The sequence below is a fragment of the Cydia splendana genome, chromosome 12 (assembly GCF_910591565.1).
Source record: "Cydia splendana chromosome 12, ilCydSple1.2, whole genome shotgun sequence".
Taxonomy (NCBI): Eukaryota; Metazoa; Arthropoda; class Insecta; order Lepidoptera; family Tortricidae; genus Cydia; species Cydia splendana.
This window is the reverse complement of record NC_085971.1, coordinates 9,238,531-9,252,850: the sequence shown is the minus strand read 5'-3', so window position 1 is coordinate 9,252,850 and position 14,320 is coordinate 9,238,531. Positions and strand designations below refer to the sequence as shown.

General features: G+C 37.5%; 2 protein-coding genes across 6 annotated transcripts in view; both read left to right on the top strand.

Moving 5' to 3' along the window:
* The first annotated feature begins 3,471 nt into the window (after positions 1 to 3,471).
* Positions 3,472 to 5,539, top strand: LOC134795537 (transcription initiation factor IIA subunit 1). Its single transcript, XM_063767425.1, has one exon. It carries the CDS (start codon positions 3,807 to 3,809, stop codon positions 4,833 to 4,835), a length of 1,029 nt encoding a protein of 342 aa, XP_063623495.1. The 5' UTR covers positions 3,472 to 3,806; the 3' UTR covers positions 4,836 to 5,539.
* Positions 5,540 to 12,323: 6,784 nt separating this feature from the next.
* Positions 12,324 to 14,320, top strand: part of LOC134795511 (regulating synaptic membrane exocytosis protein 1) — a 61,736-nt gene continuing 59,739 nt past the window's right edge. For 2 of the 5 annotated variants that reach the window (XM_063767378.1, XM_063767377.1), the window contains exon 1: positions 12,324 to 12,524. In XM_063767378.1, coding sequence (XP_063623448.1) covers positions 12,489 to 12,524 — 36 coding nt within the window. In that variant the 5' untranslated portion in view covers positions 12,324 to 12,488. The remainder of the gene's footprint in view (positions 12,525 to 14,320) is intronic. The other 3 variants (XM_063767379.1, XM_063767381.1, XM_063767380.1) reach the window with 3 other exon arrangements.

The following is a 14,320-nucleotide window of genomic DNA, read 5'->3' as shown; positions in this document are numbered from 1 at the left end:
TTTTCTCCCTTCAATATTTTTTTTAATATTGATGGTAGCGAAAAAAAGTAGCACTTATTTTATAAGAAATCTGAAACAGATTATTTACGTACAAGATGTTTTTTTGCTGTGGGCTACCGTTTACGAGTTATTTACGAAAAACTAGAAAAATAAACGATTGTAGAACAAATTATAGGTAACTTTCCCACATTCATAATATTTTGTATTGAGATCACTCTGGCCCACGCTTAATATTATTTTTTATCTCCCATGTAACAAAAGTTTTGTATAATAAACTATATATTTTCTTAAACGTAATAAGTGTAGCTTTACGATTATATTTTTTGTTTTCAGATTCCTGCTACACTTTAAAAAAAAATTGGTAATTATGAAAAAATCAAAAATACGTTTTTTAGTCTTTTCTACTTTATGTTTTTTTTTTGTTAGAAAGTGCATTGTTTTTGTTCCAAAACTAGATTCCTCATCCTTAATTTATCCGAAAATGATATATTACATGCCCTAATAGGTACAGTTTTAGAGAAATGTTGCTCCAAGTGAAGCGCGGCGGCGTCGAACTTCCCCCCCTCCCCCCCACTAAATGAGACGTGGCTCTCGAGGTCTCCCGGTCTGTATCTGCTCATGACCAGCTAAGAATCAACTGTGCCAAGTTTCAGCGCATAGTCACAAAGTGCAAGGTGTCGTGCACTAACAAACTAGCTATATGTAGTAGTATTGTTTGTTTACAGGCATTCTATATTTGACACATATTTAATTACACAAACGGGTCTACCGCGATATAATTTCATTGTTTTTACCTTTAATTCCGACGTTTCAGCTGAGTTGCACCAGCTGTGGTCACGGAAAGACATATTATAAAGCTGGTCAAGCAAATCTTGTCAGTAGAAAAAGGCGCGAAATTCAAATTTTCTATGGGACGATAACCCTTCGCGCCTACATTTTTTAAATTTGCCGCCTTTTTCTACTGACAAGATTTGCTTGACCATCTATATATTATATATTTGAATTTTCTATTTTCTTGTACTATCAGCATACAACCACTACAAATGCAATTCCATCTTCTCGATAATTCAACTATACTATGCATTGACCTATGGTCTATGGTGGCTATGGTCAGGGGTGCGAAACTCCTGACTTCGGTCAAACTCGGCTCCGCTCGGCTCAGCATTGCTCCGAGCAATTATTAGGGTTGGCACCACTTGACTTCCTTTTGCGTGCACGACCACAGATAAGATAATCACTTGATTTTTGACAACCCTAAATAGCCGAAAGGGATAGTGCCATATATTAGAAAGGGACAGCATGATTCGACCCTGAACCGCTGTCAAACTTCGTTTTTGTAGGAAGTTTCCTTTCTGTACGGTAGTACTATTAATTATTCTGTGCTATGGTACTACATATGTAGTACCTACATAGGTACTGTACATAAAAGTCAATGGTTTCGAAAGACCTGTGCTAACTCTGCACCACTCGAAAAACTTTCGCACCATAGAGACCGGTACGATAATAGGATCCTACCATGTTTCAAGAGCCACGAAACCAGAAAGTTTGATATACCAGGGATCCCCAATCTTTTTAAGTCCGCGGCACACTTGCAGTTTAAAATTAAATCTCGGCGGACTCGGCGCCTCACAGCGCCCCTCTTTCCTGTCTATATATGTACAATGCACCAGGGCGCACAGTTTGGGAACCCCTGTGCTATATAGATCCAGGCATTAGGCAGCTATTCATCGGTGGAGATTAGAAAATGCAATAACTTTTCCAGCCGTTTCTCTTGGGGGAAAACAAGTGCATGAGCCTGAGGGCCTGCCGCCAACATCGAAAATAAATTCTAAAATCGTTATCTGCCTCTCTATCGCTCTTGCATATTCGAGCGACAGAGAGGCAGGTAACGTTTTTCGATGTTGGCGCTCGGCTCTCAGGTGACGTCTAACATTATTCATAGTCGTCGCCTGCGGTTTTTATTTCTGCAATAATGCACAATGTTGTTTATTCTTATGATAAAATTAATCAGCCTTACCCTTTATGAATAACTTCGGCACTTTTCACACCGTTGATAACTGAGGGCCTACCGTGAACACCGAAGTTCACAAATTGCAGGCATCTTTCTCTTTTACTCCAATTAAGGCGTAATTAGAGTGACAGAGAAAGATGCCCGCAACTTGCGGACTTCGGTGTTCACGTTAGGCCTTCTGTTCCCGTCTGTCATTTTGACATTTCTGATTGTTAGAAAGAGACAAAACTTAACAGAGGTAAGAGGTTGCTAAATTTTATGAATAAGGGAGTATAAAGTTTTGCTGGCATATCACTCTGGCCTCTACCGATTAATAGTTGCCAGAGGCCCGGATATAGTAATAAAGATAGTATAGCAAACTAATTATTAGACAAGTTTCGTTGCTCTTGAAATCCTTGACCATTTTCCGGAGCTAGCTCCACGCTAGCTCTCGTCTTGTCTATGATCTATCTCATCCCTTCTAATTGCATAAAAAATGTTTAAGGCCCCGTTCGCACGGCAGCTTTTTCAACGCGCGTTAAAAAAGCGTTTGAATGACGCAAATGGATAACCATGTATGTATTCACACGAAGGCGGTTTTTAAGCGCGGCGCTTTTTTATCGAGCACTGTTCGATTTTCGGCGTTGAGCGTTGGCGTCAAATTGAATAGAGCATACGGATCTCCGTGTATCTGTTCTCACAAGCGTTAAAAAAGCGCAGGCGCTGCTGTCAGTTGGCTGTCAAGTGTAAATTTTTGGTGTCAATCGTCAAGATTATTATTAGTTTCACCTTAAAAATGTCAACTTATGCTTACAAATTCCTGAAATATTCAAGCTATATTCAAATAATACGTCGTAATAGCAAATAAAGTATGGCTTTGCTGAGATGCGTACGTGACAGTACGACTCACAAGTGATTTTTAAGCGTTCATATGAACACAAATATTGGAAACGGTAAAAAAGCGCCAACGTCGGGTTTTAACGCAACGCTTTTTCAGCTGTCGTGCGAATCTGGCCTTACCTCCCACAAAGTTGCGTTCAATAACTACATTAGTACAATCTCATTTAGGTACTTACGACTATCTCAATTATTACTTTAATATTGTTACCTACATTTCATTGTTTTCACAAGTCCATGTCAAATCAGTAAAAAGTGAATATTGTTCATTGCTCGAATTGTCTTGCAAATAAATTCAAGAATTTTGACGTTTCGAAATTATTGTTTTACTGGCAACATTAGTATTTTATCATGATTTTATCCATCCGACGAATCTGAATTTATTTTTTAGTGATGATTTAATCTCGAAATATTAACCGATTACTAGAAATTGGATGACTTTGAATAAAATAAAGTTATAAATAGGTATTTCATTTAATAACATATTTAGTTAACGTGTCGCGATGTTCGGCGCGCGCTGTGTACTACGCATGCGCTGTAATCGCGCATGCGTAGTACACTCGTGTAATATCTGGCAATATCAATGGCCACTGTGACCAGAGACAATATTCGTAATCTGGCAAATTCTGCTTTTCGTTTGTAGGTTATGTTTAGTGGTGAATTGTCAAATTTAGTGTTAAATATTTTCTTGGAAATCTTATAGATATGGAGTGGACTAAACCCGAACGTTTTACTTATTAGTAATCGTGAGATTTTGATCCCCATTGAATTGGATATGAAATTGTAATCGTTTCGTCATAATGGCTGTGTAGATTGCCGTGTCGCTTGACATTGAGATGTGAATCCGAAAGTTGATACGCATTTTTCGATAGGAAAGCTATCTTCGTTGTGAGCGTACAATAGTTCTTATGCATCACGAATGATACCAGTACACAACTCTGAGTACACCAATTATATCAAGATGACGTCGAGTCAACTGTCCGTTATTAAACTTTACAATACCGTAGTAGATGACGTTATAGCCGGAGTGCGGGACTGTTTCTTAGATGACGGTGTGGATGAGCAAGTGCTGCAAGAGTTAAAACAGTTATGGAAGACCAAATTAACCGACAGTGGCGCGTTGGACCCGCCTCCATTGGAACCGGCGATGCCACCGCCACCAGTGTTACAAAATTTTCAAAAAGCAAATGGGAGTAATGCGATACAAAAACGTATTCCGGATGCGCATATGGCGCAGAGCTCGAGCCATCAAAGTTCAGGCGCGGAGCATGGAGCACCAGGCCCCAACTTGGCCGGCACTCATCCTCACGTTTTAGACCCCAGCAATAAAGTTCCAGTGCAATTAACTCTTCCGGCGCAGCCTGGTGTCCCAGGATCGCAACCACGTTCTTTCACTATTCAAATTCCAGCATCTGCTCTAAATGGTAACAAGCTTCATCAGGTATTGACTGGGCCCATAATCAATGCAACAATTAGTTTACCTCAGCCGCTAGCTGCAACTCTTCTTCAGCAGCATATTAATTCTGCACTAGCAGCGCAACAAAATGAGTTTGATGGTGGAGGGGGTGGCAGGAGCGGTGCGGCCCCATTTTCTCTAGATGGTGCACTGGATTCTTCAGACGATGAAGGCTCAAATGGAGGTGAGGGCTCAGATGATGCAGCAGGGGATGATGATGATGATGAGGAATCAGGAGAAGAGCCAGCAGAGGAGGAGGAGGAGGAGCGGGATGAGGATGGTGGTGCTGAAGAGGAGCCCCTCAACTCAGGCGATGATGTGTCTGATGAAGAGCCTGGCGACATGTTTGATACAGATAATGTTGTTGTATGTCAGTATGACAAAATTACTCGCAGTCGCAACAAGTGGAAGTTTTACTTAAAAGATGGGATAATGAATTTAGCTGGTAAAGATTATGTCTTTCAAAAAGCCAATGGAGACGCAGAGTGGTGAAATGTTCTCTTACCAAAAATACAAGTTGTGTGTATTTTAATGTGTAAGGTGTCTCATGACTAGAATAATTCTTACCAAATGAAAATGTTTAATGGCAAGTGGTGATCTATAGTATATAAAATTATGTCTGAGGTTAATAGTGGGCATTTTGGCTTTTATCAGGGATGGTTGGCCAGGTTACTCATTTATTACCTATTTAGATCATTATAATAAATTAATAATTTCTGCCTAAAGTTATTTGCCAAGAGGAAATATTTTAAATACCTAATTTTCAATATTTAGTTACAATGTTATTGTTTTATGATTCACTCACAACAATCATTTGGTATTTATTTTAATTTTAAAGAAAGCGTTATGATAGAATTTTATTTGCTAAAATGCAAAAAGTCCAGAAATTAATAATTTGAGATTTCTAATTCAGGGTATTGGTTGAAGAATAATTTAGTGAGAATATCTTAACACACAGGATATTTAATTACAATAATTATATTTTGCTATACTATTAGCTTCACTAATTAACAACATTCACCCTTTACAACATACAAAACCATATATGGCGGATATGATATTCAACTCTTCTTCTTCCCCGTGTTGGCCCCGCATTTTGCCACGGCTCATGGGAGCCTGGGGTCTGCTTGGCAACTAATCCCAAGAATTGGCGTAGGCACTAGTTTTTACGAAAGCGACTGCCATCTGACCTTCTTACACAGAGGGTAAACTAGCCCTTGTTGGGATTAGATTGGATATGATATTCAACTCTATTGACAGCTACCTATTAAAGTTCAAAACAAAAACAATTTATTTATTACATGCAGTAATACCTAGAGTCAGTCCATGAAAAGTCTGCAGCGGATTTGATAGCCCACGCAGTGCATGTGTTATTTTAAATGTCAAACTTCTGTGAAATTATGACATATAAATGACACTTGCACTGCGTGGGCTATCAAATCCGCTGCAGACTTTTCTTGGTCCGACTCTAGTAACATTTTGAGACTTGAGCTTTGTTTTCTTATTTGTAGCCAGAATATCATGATCACTCTTGTGCCATAACAAAAGTATTTAAGACCCGAATTTATAAAATATTAATTTTATTAGTAGAAAGTATAGGAACATCTTGTTTGTTAACTAGAGAATGAACAATAAAATAATGTAACACTACATAATTTAGTGAAGCTACCTGGCATTGAAGAAAAAACAAACTATTTTTATTACAAGCAACACCAACCTAATGTGTGATATTTCTAAATTATCAACTGGTATATAATTCCTTATGTTTAAATCATCTTTTTTGTAATAATGCGAGTTTAGCAAAGATAGCACAAGAAACAATGTGACACATGTGACTTGTTCAATGTTCAATGTCCCAATCTGAATTGTTAACCTTACTGCTTCGTAATAAAGGCTTGCCGTGACCCATATTCGGGGTATGGACAGTGAATGTGTCAATACATATATGAAGGAAAAGGTAGTCTATCACATGCGCAACATGTGTCATGGTGTTCCTTGTACTAGCTGTGTAGCGCAGTACAAGATGTCAAAATACTGGTTTTAATATTTGTAGATATCTCATTCCATTGTGTGACCACAATTATACATAGTTAAAAAAGTTAAATTAGTGTATTTCATTTGTGAACAAACCCAAATATCTGTATCACATCCTTGGCATATGAATTTATATACAAAGTAAGACCCTGAGCCTACTAAAGTATGTAAAAATTACTGCATTTTACAAAAGGAAATTTGTTTATTTTACTGTAAGTAACTAAGAACATGTACTTTTTTTGGGTTCCAATGTTATTAGGTGATATGTTTCCCTAATTACACATCTTCAATTACCTAAGTAAATATAATTAATCTTATGTAACACTTTAAATTTAATCTCTATTGGGATATTACTAATTTATCAAAAACATCAAGTGTTTGCTTTGCATAAACTTTTTGTCTATTATGTAACTAAGTACACATATTGAGTTTTTTATTTTTAAAACTGGGTAATTGTCTGGTTTTTAAGGGTGTGTCTTGCGTCAAACCTTCATGAATTCATGATCTGATTAAGAAATTTGTCTGAATTATTTCATGAACCATAGACTTTCACGTCATGAATTCATGAGTGTGCAAGATCCCTTAATATTTGTGTTACTTATCTGTGGAATGGCAAACAATCTAAGGGGCATCCCACTCACATGAATTCATGGTCTGAATTTTTATGTCATTAATTAAATCAGATGAATGTCAGATCCATGATTTCAGATATAATTTTCTATGACCAAGGAAATCTGTCATTAAACATAAGACAGTGCAGAGGTTGAACATAAATGAATCATAAAGATTCAGGTCATGAATTAATGTGAGTAAAATCCTTTAAATTGGAAATAATCACGGAAAAGAGGGTCTACCGCGAAAACCGAAATGTCGTTATCTGCATCTCCATTGCTTAAATATGAGTGATAGAGAGGGCAGGCAATGAAATTTCGATTTCCGCAGTAGGGCCTGAGGCATGTTTAATAAGCTACAAGTTACAATTTTACGGATGGATTAACACGCGCTTGACCAATGGAGTCAGGCCATTTGAACAGTGTTGCTGGTTCAGACTTATAAAATTGTAAGTTTTAGCTTTATCAAATGGAGTCCAGATTTGATATCTACAAACAAATTATTACATAAAATTAAGGAGTGTAAAAAACCCTTTAGTTTTTTAGTTTATATTGTGATATGATCAATAGTATCTAATTTTATTGTTAATTTTAATAGGTGGGTTAAACAATAGGTACCTATTTCGGAAGGTGTTCTTTGTATGTGTTGTTCTGTTCAAATTGTAGATAAAATAATGCATCAACTTAGTTATCATTTAAGTTTCTTACGGTTTGTGATAATTGAAATTTTGGACGAAATTGTAATTATAATAAAAATATGTTACATTACTCCTTTCTTATTTATTTTAAATATTCTCGAACTCAAACCCCCAACACAATTTAGTAGTTTGGCATACTATTCGTATTGAATAGCTTTGTTACGTTACGTTTACGTACCTAATCGGACTATAGAACTCGTAACCGGCCCTAAACCTGAATCTAAATAAAAATAACGTAATTAGTCATTACCTACCAATACCATTCATATCGTTTTTACTCTAATGGGGTTGGCCGAAGTATTTAGCAGATGGCGCCAGCATAGCTTGCCCTGTCGATCCCTACAATTGTGACAAACTTTTGTTTTTTAATGGAATTTTTATGCCCTGGGTGCCAGCCCTTTAAGCCAAATCTGATAGAAAAAGGGGCAAGCTATGCAAACCTTTGACAATTGCCAACTTGTTGCCAACCCCATTATGTTCTCACTGGCAAGATGAAAAATGTATGTGCCACCAAAATTGAAAATAGAATCACTAGCGTATCGAGATCGAGTCTTCGATTTCTATTATAGAATCTTTCGCTTGGCCGGAATTCAAAATCAGCATTCGTACAAAAACTAACGTTGCTCTCATGTTACAGATGACGTAATAAAATAGGTAGGTAACTAATTACTTACTAAAGTAGAATCAAAAGTTTCGGACCTTAATTTGAGAAACTTCAATTTGTTCAGCGTAAGCAATTTAAATCGGTTAAGATAAGCGTGAAGAGGTCACAGACAGATAGAGTTACTTTCATATTTATGAATAATATTAATACCTGTATGTACATAATAGGCACGACATCTACTATATGTAAGCTATTACATAAGTAAACTCTGTCGATCTACTTACATGTTTATTTTGTTAGGAAGATAAATACCTTATATATAAGTAAGTGGAGAGTGTGATGTCGTCACACGAATTTCTTATCGCGAACGTTCTGACTGAGCATTAGTAGTATTAGTCTATTAGTTGAGCTACCTTTAACAAATTGATCTTTTTCATTCCACCAGCCCAAGCCGAAAAGTCTAAATAATAATAGTAGTAAGCGGTAATAATAATTAGTGTCCGACCGAAACATGTTTTTTCGCCGAAACCGAAACCGAATGTTCGGCTTTGGCTCTAGTTTCGGCCGAAACCGAAACTTTTGTAGACTTGTTAAAATCGTTGAAAAAATGTCATAAAACCGCTTTTACACACATATTATGGCGCTGTCAACACCCAATGTCCTTGAAATTGATGTTACTTAAGCAGTTTTTTAAGAAAATTACTAGAGTTAAACCAAGATAATTCTGCAACGATTTTGATAACACACGCAGTGCAAGTGTTATTTTAAACGTCAAAACTTCTATGAAATTATGACGTATAAATAACATTTGCACGAATAGTTGCACTGCGTATGCTATCAAAATCATGGAAGAATTTTCTTGGTCTAACTCTATTCATTCACCAGTCAAGCTAACATGTAGATACATGGTCAACAAAAAAACGCGAGCGCAGCGAGCGCGAAATTTTTTGTTAACAATATCGCAAGGCCGGGTACCGATCTTCACCTGGGCATAAATAGATAAAAGTCCGAAGTGCCCCAGTGAGGCGAACTTTCATGCGAAGTCAAAGCCGTGCTTCAGGCTTCAGGATAAGTAGTTGAGCACAGATTCCAACCATTGTCCATTGTATTAAAAAGCGAGACCACAGGCCGAGCATTGCGCAGCGAGGCCAAAGGCTAAGCTGAAGTAGAGGACATGTGGAACACAAACCAATGGTAATATGAGGTAAAAAGTGAGGCTAACGTCGAGCATTTTTCTTCGTTTTAATCAATAGTCAACTGTTCAGCCTCGCAAAATATTAACTATTGAGAAAATCAACTTTGCGGCACTAGTTGAGCGTAGCCTTTAGCCTCGCTTAAAATTTGCCATTAGAGGTAGATAAGAAAATGACTGAATAAGTGAGTGAATAAGAGCGAAAAAGACATCGTTCGACTCGGGCCGAACTGATACTCTGACAACGGCTACGTGCGACAGTGCTATCTCATTCACTCCGATTAGGGTTTGCACGACGGATCCGAAATGTATGGGAATATCCGCGGATCCGGATCCGGATCCGGATAATTTCATACATTTCGGATCCGGATTGCAAACCCTAACTCCGATACAATTAGACAGTGATGTGCGCGTTATAGGTGTTGACAGCCTCTTAAAACTGCGTCGACCGTCCAATGGCGCCCTCATTAGTGTGTTTTATAATAAACCATTTAATTTCTGTACCTATACATGAATCAGTATATGCAGGTATTAATATTGTTGTCCTACTTATTCCCTAACTTTTGGTCTTTGTCCGAAGTACTATTTCGTAAGTTTCGGCCCGGCCGAAAGGTTCGGCCGTTTTTTGGCCGAAACCGAAACTACAGCCGAAACATGATTTTTTGGCCGAAACTGGCCGAAACCGGAACCGAACCTTCGGTCGGACACTAATAATAATGCTTGCCATAAGGGCCACAACACAATTAACAGAACGATACGGCGTGTCATGATGCAACGTCGTACGGCGTCATGTCGTGACATAAATACTTATTTATTTGTTTTACAAGGTGGCAAAGTTGCCCCTCGTGCTAATATTGATATCTGAGCAAGCGAAAGCTTTCAAAATTATGTTCGAAAATTGGAATCTTGAGCGTTTCAAGGCACGAGGATTAAACAAACTTAGCTCTCGAGTGAAACACAAAACGTTCACCATACCAACGCGAGGAAAATACTAACTGTACAGCATTAACTACATACAAATGAAGCTCCAATGTACGTTATTAAACATTTATCATTTAAAGCAGCCAACATGCAGAAGCAACTCAACATTGCATCAGATTACCTACTACAGTTGCATTTATTTCTATTCACAAGACCATACCAACCACTCTTGTGAATAAATGCAACTTACTCATCACTTTTTGAGTAAGTAGGTATAAAAGTTAGGTAGGTACAAGCCCTTAGATAGATGGGCACATTGATCAGGGTCCCATCGCGATAACATATCCACGAAGAGAAATCTAGCTGTTCCAGCTTCCTATGTAATCCCCTAAACTTTGTATCTTAAATCTCTTACTTGTATCTTAAAACTTAATGTAGTTAATGTAGATACCATATAAGTATGGTACGTACCTACGAAGTTAAATCGAAACTCTCGATATCCGTTCTCGACTCACCGATATCGCTCAAACTAACGATGCAATCTCGCTTCTATACAAGAGCTGACTCAATTCTAATATCAAATCGTTACGTAAGTATCTATTGAGCAACTGTAATAGTCCTGTGTTAGTTAGAATTTATGTAAAATAGTAAATATAACATAACCGCATAATAAGCGCACTTAGGATTTTTTTATTCTAATGAGGTGTGGTATATATTTAGTTTTCATCGTCATCATCCTCCTGGCGCTGTCTCAACTTACCACACCTCATATGAGGAGCCCGGGGGTGCGATCAGCCACCTAATCCCAAGAATTGACATAGGCATTAGTTTGTACGAATGCGACGGCCAGCTAACCTTTCAACCCATCGGGAAACTATACCGTGGGATCAGTCCGGTTTCCTCACAATGTTTGATCCTTCGCTGAAAAGCGATTAGTTAATTTTTATCAAACAGACGTAGGTACCTATATAATAAGTACCTATGAAGAAACTCATTGATACGAATTGGGGTTCAAAACTTGTTGAGTTTCGAAGTCGCACCGCTCTAGGCTATCAACGCGATTGCTTGTTTGAAATACAGACGAATGACAAAAGCACGGTTGTGATCATTAGCTGTTCTAGAATAAAATTTTGAGTTGTATTAAGGTATCACACAAGTACCTAATGTACGAAAAAAGACGTTCGCTTAATGAACCGAGTAGGACCTGTTGAATGTGCCCCATTCTCACTTGTGAAGGGTCGTGCGTGGGTGCTGCGGTGAACACGAGTACCTGCCTACTTGTAATCCTACCCGTCGCTACTACGGACGGGAATGAAACTAGTCAACCCCCGCACAACTTTCCAGACAATTTATCATGTAAGAAGACTAAGCAATTTGAATAATGTTAGACCAACATGCGCTGTGAATTAGGTACATATTAAGCATAGTTGAGCGATTATTGTTTAGATTAAAAGCATGTATACGTATTAAGAAAAGTAACAAAAATGTGTTGTTAATTGATTTTATATACAAGAGAAATAATTTTATCACGATTGATGTACTGATTATCTTGTATAAATACATAATAAAAGTACATGAGTAGAGCCTCACCCGTATTAAGGACTAAATTTGAGAAATATGTTTAAAAAATCTTCGATAAAGGACCCTTACCTACATTTTGCGGACTCTCGAGAAATAAGATTAATTGGTTTATAAATTCTTCATCTCCTGAATTATATAAGTTGATTTTGTAATATTGCGTTCCGTTTGCCACCCCGTTTTAATAACGCCTATCCGCCGTGCAGCTAGTGTTTTGGATACTTGACTTGTACATATGTTACGAGTTACGACACGTACTACAACATGTGTTCTCTTTTGTTTCAGACAAAATATCATCGAGCTCGAGAGTGCCAAACTGTGTAGTGTGTGATACGAGTATTAACACAAAGTTCTGTGGTTTAAAGTTAAGAGTTAAAGCTACCTACGGTTTATAAGATGTCGTGTTTTGGAGGTAGCGTGCTAATTCCCGACTGAGGGCGGTGCAGTGTAGTTAAGTGTAGTGCAGTGATGTAAGTTTTAAGCGAACAGTGCAGAGAGGAAGCCACCATGCTGCCTACAAATGTTATGTCCTTTATGAAAAAGGTAAGGCATATTATTCACACCAGCACAAATAGAATACCTACATTCCTAATATTCCTATACAGGCTGTAATCGTTAAGTACTTACCCACAGGCGATTATTGTGTATTTTTTTTTATTTATTCACCAAAAAGTAATATATGCATTACATGGTATAAAAGAAAAAATCATGTAATGAGATATATTCTCTCCTTCAAAAATGCTATTGACAAAATCAATTAGATTTGGCTTAGTCTAAAAACGCAAGAAATAAAAAAGATATAAAAAGTAAAGTCCCGTATTTTATAAAATTCGTTCAACCTCTACCCTTAATGCTAGAAGTTTAGTTGAGGTCCAAGGAGCGGGCGGGAGGAACGCTTGACTTTCTTATTTAACAAATTGGGAGTAGCAAAGCTTATATTTTATTGATAATACAATTAAAAACATATTACATACACAATTTTTTACACATCCGTTTATATCAATCGATTCAGTTTAGATCAAAATCCTGGTAATCAAAATCAATCTACATTCTATTATGCCAAATAGTCCTATTATTGGAGCCTAAGAGTATTTCCGTTTAGCTGGCTGATACCCTAGTATTAAAAAAATACATCTTTATCATAAGACCATAATGATAAGGTGAATACTTAATGCCCGAGAACATGGTCCTGTGGCTTGCGTTAATTTCACAATTATATTGTGCTTATGCGATGCAGAGCTTCGCTATGAAAATGTACACTGGCGCGCGGCTAGATAATTAAAATTGCGGTGTGCTCGGCTAGCTGCAGAAGTAATTTGGTATTGCCTCTGCTAGTTATTTTCTAAAGTACCACCTACAAAAACCAAGTACCAAGTACTACCTACATAATGCTGACCACCAGGATACATTATCATTTTAGTTATTAGAATTTACTCGACTATAAAATAGAATAGATCACGTTTTTACTAGTAGTTGCAGTTACAAGTACCTAGAGATGCACCGGAAATTCGGTTACTATCCGGTATCCGGCCTATCCGGCCATTATTTTAACACCCGGATATCGGATACCGGATAGTGGCGTACTATCCGGCCGGTACCGGATAGTAACATTGCTTGATTTCGGAGTAAACAAAATTGGAATAAGAAACAGTCACAGTCATAATCGTACTCGTTTATTATTTTAAAACAATTTAAACATTCCCCTCACTTGCACGTGCACTGATTTCGAACCTAGAAATGAGTCCGCGCGAACGTTCACTACGAACCAGGTCAAAACCTGCACAATTCGCACCTGAAAAACCGAAATGTAGGTACTACATGCTAAAACCGGAACTATCCGCAGGCCGAATACCGAATATTCGGCCGATGATCTGGCCGAATATCCGGTATCCGGTATCTGGCCAAACAACTATCCGTTGCATCTCTAGTTACAAGTACTTACTTACCTATTTTTAAAGCGTATGCCTGCCTAATTAAATATTATAAATAACGTATTTATTACTATTTATCCACAATTTACTGCTGATCATGTTGTTAAAATTAAGCATTAACCATGTACCTATCAGACAATAAATCAATCGGTACCTATTGGATTTAGTCTTTGGAAGATATTTTAAGAAAATCTCGGCCACTGAAGTGTAGAGAGATCCCCTGAGATGTTTATTCGAGCGAGTGCAGATTCGTAGCAGATTTAAAAGGCTCGTAGCGTAGGTATTATGTGTTTAGGCACTTTCTCATTACTTGTTCATGCATATGAAAGAGCTTGTATAGGGTTAGCAATATGATTTCCAACCACTTTGCGAAGTTTGGATCAAATATGGGTAAGGAACTTAATTGAT

Coding starts and splice junctions, on each gene's coding strand:
- LOC134795537 (XM_063767425.1), top strand. CDS start 3,807: ATGATACCAGTACACAACTCTGAGTACACCAATTATATCAAGATGACG.